The 10,987-nt window shown below is 37.5% G+C and overlaps 1 protein-coding gene across 1 annotated transcript in view; it reads right to left on the bottom strand.

Annotated features, from left to right (window-relative positions):
- Window positions 1–3,116: 3,116 nt before the first annotated feature.
- Window positions 3,117–10,987, bottom strand: part of MRPL15 (mitochondrial ribosomal protein L15) — an 11,161-nt gene continuing 3,290 nt past the window's right edge. The window contains exons 4-5 of the mRNA XM_069099945.1: window positions 7,094–7,217; window positions 3,117–3,642 (exon numbers count right to left, since the gene is read on the bottom strand). Coding sequence (XP_068956046.1) covers window positions 3,305–3,642; window positions 7,094–7,217 — 462 coding nt within the window. The 3' untranslated portion in view covers window positions 3,117–3,304. The remainder of the gene's footprint in view (window positions 3,643–7,093; window positions 7,218–10,987) is intronic.

Genomic DNA, 10,987 nt, shown 5'->3' with positions numbered 1-10,987 from the left:
TTATCTGGATCTCACTTTTGCCCTTATTACATTCATAATTATTTGTGTACATGTTACACCTTCTATCTCCAGTTAGACTAAATTCTGGAGGAAGACCATTACTTTTTTTTTTTGGAGCTGGGAAGGCAAGGTAATTGGGGTTAAGTGACTTGCCCAAGGTCACACAGCTAATTAAGTGTCAAGTGGCTGGGGCTGAATTTGAACTCGGGTACTCCTGACTTCAGGGCCGGTGCTCTATTCACTGTGCCACCTACCTGCTCCAAAACCATCACTTTTTATCTTTACACCATAGCCCCTGCCAGTATCTTGAACATAACAGTGAGTCAATAAATGTTTTTTAAATTGAAATGAATTGAGGATTGCTGCTGGGAGGCACGAAATTAGTTTAAATTATATTAAACTTGTATCCATGGGGAAGAGAAAGTTTATCTGTTCTTTAAACTGAATCCAATTCCAAGTTTCATTTCTGCCTATGTATATTTTCTTAACAATAAATGCCCTGCAATTACATATCTCATTTTAAGAAAGTGCACATTTACCCATGCTTTCAGACCTAATTGAATTGATTCTCAAACCTCAAAGATCTTCAGGGTAGTGGTCTCTTTTTTTTTTTTTTTAAAGCAATCAGGGTTAAGTAACTTGCTCAAGGTTACAGAGCCAGGTGTTTCTGCGTGGGTGCTAAGTGTCTGAGCCCGGATTTGATCCCAGGTCATCCCGACACTGGAGCCGGTGCTCTTACTTGCTGTTGCTACCTGGCCACCCCAGTAGTGTTCTTTTATAAGACAAGAGAAATGTAGAACAAGCTTCAAAATCAGAAACTAAACGAATGTGATGCTTTTCTACCATGCTGCCACTATAATATTTAAGATCTTAACAAGTCCTATTGGAAAATAACAGATTTTAAAATATATTTCCTTCATACCCTCAGGAGATCTTAGCATTCTTTTACAATCTGAATGCTGACTACCAAAAAAACATTAAATGAACAATTCAGGATGTCGCTCAAAAACACAGCTTTCCTGGGCTTTTCAATAATAATTGACACCAATGGAAAACAAAATCTTCTCTGACAACACTCTGGCAGAAATTAAGCTGCTTTACCCTGTTATCTGACAAGTATTTTTCCTGTTATGGCAAGGCCAGTTCATTTTCTATAGAATGAACAGTAACATTAAAAAAAAAAAACTAACAACAGGAAGTCCAAAGTAATCATTTCTCTATGGAGTCTTAAAAAAAACCACCTTCAAGAGCATTCTTAACACTAGTACTCCAGGTCACAGACACAAAGAGCCTATTTGCATTGCAAAAATGCTGTGGAGATGAAAGACAACTACATACAGATTTGACTCCCAAAGAAGAAAGTTTGCAGATAAACTTCCTTGTGCTTTGATTCTTAGGTTGCCAGGGCACTTGCATGACTAATAAGATAAATTAACTAACAGGAAATCCTTTATGTCTCCCTATTATCCTTTCTGCTCACAGGCAAAATAATATAGAAATGTTGCACCTGTAAACTAGGGGGAAAAAACCTTGGGAAACAAACCAACTCTGCTGTAACTCAAGTACCCATAAGTGTCCCAGTGAGGTACAGTGATCTAAGGATTACCTTTGTCAAAGAGAATAGCCGGATTTTGTGGAACGTGGCTGTTTTGGCGTGGTGGTATCTGCAGTATTATAACTTTAAGGTCAGGATACAGCTGTCTGGTGACTAAACTCACATTTAGTGAATAAGTGCTATCCCATCACCAGACATTACCAGACATCTGTTTCCTGTTTTCATTCTCTGAGTTGTCATTCTATTTGGGTTTCCCTTTCACCTGTAGGCCTCTTAAGGCGACCATAACAAAGTATGTCCATCCATTTGGTTATGATTTTTTTAATATCACTATTACTAGGAATAACTTGATCATTCTGTCTCAAACAGGGGATCCAGAGTATACATTCTAAGATCGCTACATGGCATAAACACTTTTGTTTTGGTCTTCGTTTAGGTGACTAACTTCCTTCTTTACTTCCAATTAAAAACCTTTCCTGTTGGAGCAGGACCATAACCTCCAGAAAATACAATTGTCAATTGATTCATAAAAAAGAGAAACCATAACAGCACAAATAAGGGAAGGTAGCAAATAACCAAAATTGGATGCAAAAGTCTGCTTTTCAAAGAATTAAAAGGTATCTCTTGCAATTTAAAGTTTCATACTTTATAAAAGGATGTAGAACAGGATGCAATAGGGAAGTTAATTTCTGTGCAAATAATTGAAAAGCAATTATGTTTTCTTTTCAGCCTCAGTCAATACTTTTAAAGTGATGCCTTAGTTTACATTTACCCTAGAGGGTAAATGGTTTAAAATTACTAGCATAAAATTTTCAAGTCAAAGAATATGTCAGAAAGTTGAGAAAAGAAGGTATAAAAAAATAAGGTAACTACTAAGTACTTCAAAAATGGAACTTCGGAAAAGTTCCATTCTCCCCTAAGGGAAGGCATTATAGTATCACGTTATGTTAGCCTTGTTTTAAACTTGCAAGCTAAGACTGACAAAGTAATCCCCATACTAGAAAAATTCACCAGACGAGTATGCAAAAAACACTTTAAGAATTTTGTCATTTTTAGACAATGGACACTATACTGAACAAAAAATTCAATCATTCTGCACTGTCTCCACATTTTACTGTTTGTTTGGTCTGCCACTTAAAATTTGTGTTATAGTTTTATCAGCAGTGAAAAGGTCGACAAGAGAAAAAATTTCTACAAATACTGTGCACACTAGTGTATATCAACTCTAATGATATGAATTTTCCTAAATTAAAACTCAAACTTTGACCTCCAATTGCCAGAGTTGGAATTTATCTCACAGACTAATAGAGGCTTATTTTCCCTTCAGGTGCTTGAATCCCTGCTAAATCAGCCTACAGGTCAATGACACTTGATATAAACATACCCTATGATATGCATTGGTGAAAAGAACAAAATGAGGTGTGCAAGAAAATTTCTGAGTAAATAATTTCTTCTGACTGCTTAAAAGCATTCAGGATACATGTGTGATCTCCAGCTTATTTTGCAAAAGAGGGTTTGTGTATGTTTCCTCATGGTTCACAGACTTTAGTTTTGTTCAATATAGTTTCTCATAGACATTTTATTTTTATTTTATCTATTAAAAAAGAAAAAGGAAAAAGGAATTATGCCATAACCCAGCACCCAACATTTTGAGTCTGGCGGAACATGAAAACGAAACAAGAAACTATGAGCGTTCTAGGCTCATTTTTCCAGTATTCCTGAGACTACTTTTTTCTCTAAGTTTAGAATTTATGAGCTATAGTATTTAAGGAGGTTTTCATCTGTGGGCTTCAAGATTTTCTTTTCAGCCATATTTACTACCCAACCTGGAGCAAGACCAAAGAAAATCTGCCTCGGATCCTTTCGAGTACCCAGCATTTTGAAGAGTTCATCCTTAGTGATGTCAGGTAAAATGTAACCATATTTCTTGGCTAGTTCAAGTCTTGCTTCAGGAAACTGGGCTGGATCTGCCAGGTAGCCACGGTTCCTAGCATCAGTGTAGTATGGCACCAATTCTTCAGGTGGGAGCATTCGCTTGGGAATAGGTTTTCCACGAAGAAAAAATGGAACAGGTTTGCAGAGAATCTCTATTTTAAAAAGAGAGATAAAAATATTAGATATGTAGATCACTAGCTTCTTTTATAAGCTACAAATTTTCTTTAATTCCTCTTTCCATGCCAAGAAAATTAAGAATAAATTTAACACTGACTGCTTCTGTTTAATACTTACTTCAAGTAAGCAAACATAACTGGGTAATCTACCTTCCAAAGACCATCATTAAACAACAGTATTTAAATGCACACTTTGCAGCAGATGAAAAAGGGTTTTAGGGGTGCGGCTAGGTGACACAGTGAATAGAGCACTGGATCTGAAGTCAGGAGGACCTAAGTTCAAATCCAACCTCAGACACTTAACACTTACTAGCTGTGTGACCTTGGACAAGTCACTTAACCCCAATTGCCCTGCCTTTCCCCCCTCCAAAAAGCAGTAAAAAAAGAAAAAAGTTTTAAAAGGAGTAAGTTTATCTACCTCCTGACAGAGATGTGATGGACTCAATATGCAAAATGAAACAAACATCTTTGGACATGGCCAACCTGGAAATTTGTTTTCTTGACTATATTTCTTAAAGCTTCTTTTGATGGGGAATTGGGGGAACAAGAAGGTGGGGAGAAAGGGAAAGAAGATAAATTTTTCTTAATTGAAAAATGCTTGAAAGGGGCGGCCAGGTAGCACAGCGAGTAAGAGCACCGGCTCCAGTGTTGAGAAGACCTGGAGATCGAATCCCGGGCTCAGACACTTAGTACCCACCCAGAAACACCTGGCCGTGTAACCTTGAGCAAGTTACTTAACCCCGATTGCTTAGGGGCAGCCAGGTGGCTCAGCGAGTAAGAGCACCGGCTCCAGTGTTGAGAAGACCTGGATCAAATCCGGGCTCAGATACTCAGCACCACACCCAGAAATAATAACTGGCCGTGTACAACCTTGAGCAAGTTACTTAACCCCAATTGCTTTAAAAAAAAAAATGCTTGAAAGAGGATTCTGGAAAGATGATGAAATAGGTCAGAAAATTCCAAGCTCTCCAGATTTCCCCCACAAACAAGACAAAATAGTGCCTCTCAGGGTGAACACAAGAGCCATAAAAATAAAAAGAATTGTGGCAGAACAGTGGTCCTCTTGGGACAACTAGGGAAGATCCAAAGAAAAATCCCAGCACTAGGGTTTGGTTCCTTGAAGAGTAAACACCTCCAGGATAGTTCCACTGAAACAGTAAACCCTGGGGCCGGCTGTGTTGGGAGGCAGTCTTGGCCCCAGCCACGGGAATTTTCACCTCCCAGACAGTGTGGGAAGTTGGGCATCTGAGCAGGAGAAGATTAAGGGAACCTCTAGTGATAAGGGATGCCAGACCCAGCTGTGCTGTTGAGGTTTTGCCCAGGGTGAGAAGGAACTAGCAAAAACAGTGGAGCAGGGACACAGCTGGCTGTGGGCACTTACAGGAGGGTTCTTGGTTTGGGGCTCAAGACCAGAGGGTAGAACTGAAGGAGGATCTGAGGCCAGAGGTACCATCACCCATACCCTAGGACTAGAAGTGATTATAATAATACACTTCTACAAATAAAAAAAACAAAATGAGTAGGCAAAGGAGAAAGAATACAACAACAGAAAAATACTATGGACTAGGGAAGACTGGGATTCATCTTTAAAGGAGGGTACTGAAGCAAAAAAAAGCCTCTCCTACCCCAAAGAGTAAAATCAAATGATCACTTGCCCAAAAAAATTCAAAGGGGCAGCTATGTGGCACAGTGAATAGAGCACTGGCCCAGGAGTCAGGAGGACCTCAGTTCAAATCCAACCTCAGACACTTAACCCTTACTAGTCATGTGACCTTGGGCAAGTTACTTAACCCCAATTGCCCTGCCTTCCCCCCTCCAAAAAAAAAAAGAACTCATAGAAGAACTTAAAAAAGACTAAAAATAAAATGAGATCGAGGGAAAATTAAAAAAAAAAAAAAAAGAACAATCCAAGAAAAACAACATTATGAAAAGAAAGTCAACCAATTGGAAAAGGAAGATGTTATCCACCCTCAGAGAAACAGAAGACAAACAAATATAGTACAGTCGTACACAGATGCATATGAATGTATGTGTCTATTATGAGTATGATTACAGATATCTAAGTATATGTATATCCATGCTTAATTGTAGCTTTCTTGGGGAAAGGGCGGGGAATAAGGGGGGAAAAAAGAATAAAATAAAAAGTGCACAGCAGAGAACGAAAAAACTTACAAAAAAAGCAAAGACAAGATGGACAGCTCTGAATATAATGTGTAGTATTTATTATGTAGGCTTTCTTGAAATGGAAATTTATTGCTGTGTATTTTGAATCTTCTCTTACATTCTGATGTGCAAATGACTGCTTTTTTTCTTATTTTGCAAGTAAGTTTACAATGTTTCTTTTTTCTTTTCCTATTGTGTATTTGTTTTAATATTTAAGTTTAAAAATAAATTAATAAAAAAAGAAAAATACCTAATATGTAAAATTAAAATTTTAAAACAAACAAAAAGAGTAGGTCTTATTTTTATATGACTTGAGTCTCATTTATAGTCACCATTAACCTAGGACCAATGCCACAGGATAGAAAATGGAACGGACTTCTAATGTCAACAAGACCAACCCCTTCACTTTTCAGGTAAGGAAAATGAAGTCTAGAGATGTTAAGTGATTTGCTCAAGATCATCAATAAGAAGAGGCAGAGCTGAAAAGTCTGTTATACCCCGAAAAGTTTAGGGAAATAAATGCTGTAAAAAAATAAGTAAGAGGCTGGAAAAGCTGTAGGTTTATTGTGAAAAAGCAACATACAAAAAGTCTTAATTAAATTCCTCAGTAATCTCTAGTTTAGAAGCCTAACTAGAAGAATTATGGGGACATAAGGATTTTTATAATAATCTAAGTAAATTGTTCAACTTAAAACAAGCTGACTTACTAGAAAGTGATGGCAAACAACTTGATACCTAAAAAAGAGCTTTCATGGGCAGGCAGGTGGAGCCACAGTGCAGGCAGCACTAGGTGCTGGGCCTGGAATTAGGAAGACTCATCTGTAAAACGAGCAGGAGAGGGAAATGGCAAACCAGTCCAGCGTCTCTGCCAAGAAAACCCCAAATGGGCTCATGAAGAGTCAGACACGACTGAACAACAAGCAAAGAGACAACTACAAAAATCAAACATGGGGCTTGGAACATCTACCGGTAGTTCCCTTCAAGGTTCATGTCATATGACAGCTCCTAGTTTAGGCCTTATTCTAACTTGCACAATTATCAGTGATCCCCTTCCCCTGAAATTACTTTGTACATATTTTATATTGACTTACCCATGTCCGTGTTATTTCTCCATAGTAGAATATAATAAGGTGTTATTCCCATGTTACAAATACAAGTAAACCAGTAGCAGTTTCTTATGTTCAGGGTTTAAAGAGACATGTGACATATGGCACTGGGCATCTATTATGAAGGGAAGAGGAGGAAAACAACAGATGAAACTTACCCAGGCTTCTTGGATCATAAAACGCTGTAGTAATCACACCACCATTTCTTTCAATTGCAGCTATAGCTAGCTCCGAAGCCATCTGAACTTCAATATTAATTTTAGCCTTAAAGGTATCAGCACCCTGTTGTGAGTTAAAACAACATCAATTATCACAGATAATCATAAATATTTGGACCTGGGAGATAGGGGTGGGAATTGACTACAACACACTTATTTTTTTTCTGTTTAAGTGCAATTTATTCCTAAAACCACTTCAATTTTTAAAAGGAAAGTCATACTAGCAGTTCCTATTCCAGACAATTTAAAGTAATTTTCCTATAAATTTAGTAATTCAGTATTTATTAAGCACCTGCTTTATACAAAGGTTACAAATCAAGAAAGGCTTTTATGAAACAATCTTAGATGAACCTAGAACAAAAAGTATTTGATCCTAGAGTCAACAGGGAGCACTTGGAGTTTGAGTAGGAGGATGACATGGTCAAACTTTCCCTTCAGGAAAATCACTTTGGCAGGTATGTGTAGGATGGATTAGAAAGAAAGAGTTGAGGTAGGAAATCAATTTGGAGGCCACTGGAACAATACAGATTGGAGGAGAGAAGGGTCTGAACTAGGGTTGTGAAGTGAGAGAAGCAGACAAATATGAGAGATATGGAATTATAAGATTTGGCAACTGAATGGATATGTACAGTGAGGGAGAGTGAAAAGTTGAGGATACCAAAGTTATGAACTTGGATGCCAAGAAGAATGGCTGTTTTATCAAGTGTAACAGAGAAGTTTAGAATAAGAGAGGTTTGTGAACCAGAGGTAGACATACTGAGGGGAAGATAATTTTCCCAATGGTACCATCAAAGCTGCTGCTGTGGGTACCCTAGCTGGGGTTAGATTCTAAGGTCACTAAAGGTCTGACTCCTGGCAAAGGAGGGTGGAAGTGAAGAGGAGTCTGGGAACTTACACAGAGAAGAAGGAACTGGAAGGATAAGAGGTGGTATTGTTGTACTGGAGACAAATACTATGATAGGCTATATCAAGGGGAAAATAGATTACAGTGCATCTTTCTACGTTCTAACTTGTTGCTTATACATCTCTCATGGCCTGGCCCTGTGACCACTCTGAAGACCAATTAGTACAGAAGGTAGATTGGAAAGGGGAGAAACTGGGATCAAGGAGAACAATTAGAGGACTATTAGAGTGGACTAGATAGTAGGTGATAAGGGACTAAACTATGGTAAGGAGAAAGAAGGGTAAAAGATGAGAGATGGGGGATACACTATGGGAATAGGAGAGATACTGTGCAAGAGAGTTAGTACTTGGCAAATGACTAGATGAGGGAGAAGAAAGAATCAAAGATGACACCAAGATTTTGAGCTGGATGACCAGAAATAAGATGGCGTCCTTAAAAGAAAGAAAAGGTAGGATCAAGGATCACTATCACTTCTTATTCTTTATCTAAATCTAGGGCTACTCTGCCATCTGCTTTCTCCAAATTTCAATCTCACCTATCCTCTTATCAAGAGGCATTTTATGAGATGACTAGTAACTTTTCTTCATTTTGTCAAATATTGGAGGTACAGAATCAGCAGTTCCAGATGACAGAGAGGTTCCAGTATGAATAGTCAAAAGACGACAAGGTTTAATTTAAAGAAAAAGGAGAATGTGCCACTCCAAATTCAATAGTAATGTCACTGACCAAAGTCTTGGTATAGGCCCTACATTTTACAGATGAGTAAATTGAAAGCCACAGAATAAGTGTCTAGCCCAATAGCATAAAGGAGTAAGTGGCAGATGATTTAAACCTGGATTGTGTCACCAAATCAAGCAGCCTTTCAACTATGGTATGATTACACTATGAAAGGCCTTAAGTATGATAAATTAGTAATGAGCATCATAGATATTACTTTAGAGGGTAAAAGTTTAATTGTTCCCAAGCTAATACATTAAAACAACTCCTTTGGGGTAGGTCTTTAAAATTAATAAGACACTACCATATTACAGAAAGAGAATTAATCTTATTCCTCTTGAGGAGAGATTTTAAATTAAGGGTTTTTTTCTTATTGTCTTTGATACTCTCTTTCTAAAATCCTTAATTCTGGTACTTATACATTCCTGGAACTCATGTTTCCAAAGGAACCTGAAAATACTTTTATTTTAACATGAATACACAGTTCCCTCTAGTGGACAGTATTTTCCATCCACTGGTTAAGTAAACCTGGTAAGTGAAAATGTGAAGGTAGATAAACGATCAATTATAGAGTGATCATTAGCTTTACAAAGGATTTAATAGTGTACTTCCTGAAGTAGAAAACTTCATTAGTACAATTAAAATAGGATGATAATAAAAATTTGATCTACGTATTTTTCTTAAACACCTTTTTCAACCTAGTTACATCTACATGATCTATTTGTGTTTGAAAAGAAAATAAGTAAGGGTGAATAACCTATATTGGATAAATGGTCAAAGGATACGAACACAATTTACACTAATAGAAAAGGACCATTAGATCACATCTGAGACTGTAGATAAGCCACTGGGAGAAATTAGGCGGCCTGACCAGATCTTTCTATCAAACACTGTCTCTAAGCCTCTCAACCTCCCAAAACACAACTTACACAGAAATAGCAAATATTGCAAACCAAAAAAAAAAAAAAAAAAAAGGCACAGCTTTCCTGACAATTAAATGTTACCATTACACATCAAGGATCCTGTGATTGACAGGTATGGGTATAACCTCCCTTCATCTAGATCATGACCTTTTTTTACCTTAGTTTTTGGGCTATCATTCTCAGCTTTGGACACTATCATCAGAAGATGAGTAGTTCTGAACTTAGCTGGGCTAGTTTTAGGGGAAGAGAAATAGTCCAAAGGCTACAAGGTCAGATACTTAAAGACTTTCCAGTTTAATAGATATTACCAGGACTTCTTGCTCTACAGGTACAACCTTGAAGGGCCCCAAGTCACTTCCATACCACTATCAAGCATTTGAGTAGGATGTTAGTGGAAAAGAATGCCTCCATTTAATACAACTATTAAAACCCAAAGTTGAGGGGCGGCTAGGTGGCACAGTGAATAGAGCACCAACCCTGGAGTCAGGAGGACCTGAGTTCAAATCCAGCCTCAGACACTTAACACTTACTACCCATGTGACCTTGGGCAAATCACTCCAAAAAGCAAAAAAAAAAATCATAATAAAACCCAAAGTTGAAAGAGATCTCAGGGAAATTATATACTGCTAGTGGCACAGTAAAATGGGGTCATGGCTAAAGCGCACTATTTGGAGTAAGAAATCCTACCTCTGATCCTACCTCAAATCCTACCTCTGATATTTACTAGCTGTGTGAACTGGACAAGTCACTCACCCTCACTGGGCCTCTGTTCCCTCATCTTTAAAATAAGAGGGCTGGACTTGACAACCTCTAAGCAAACTAGCTCTGATTAATCCTATGAACTATAAAATTATTTATACTCTTTGGCCCAGCAATTCCTCCATGAGGAATATAACACTAGGGAAATAACTCAAAAGGAAAAAAATTATTAAAAAGTTTATAGTTTCACCATTTAGAGTAGGAAAAAACTGAAAACTAAAATGCCCATGAGGAAACTGTATAAGGAAAAAGACTACTTAGCTATTAAAAAAAAGTCAAGTATATGGACCATGGTGTCATATGCAAAGGCATATTTAAAATAACCACAGACTCTGAGAACTGGAAAGGGTCTCAGAAGCTAAAGTACAGTGAAAAAGGTGGAACCTGAACTTTCATGTAAGCACTCACTATAACCAAGTAAAAATATATGTACTTACATAAACAAAGATCCTAGGAGGATTTGGTGACTCTGATTTCAAGTGATTAGAATTTTAGATTTCTTTTTAAAAAACTATAACTCAAGATAATGCT

Source organism: Petaurus breviceps, unplaced genomic scaffold (assembly GCF_028583685.1).
Source record: "Petaurus breviceps papuanus isolate PSGF00001 unplaced genomic scaffold, PetGlider_PUasm1.0 38, whole genome shotgun sequence".
Lineage (NCBI taxonomy): Eukaryota > Metazoa > Chordata > Mammalia > Diprotodontia > Petauridae > Petaurus > Petaurus breviceps.
Note: the sequence above shows the minus strand (reverse complement) of the source record. Positions and strands in the feature narration are given on the sequence as shown.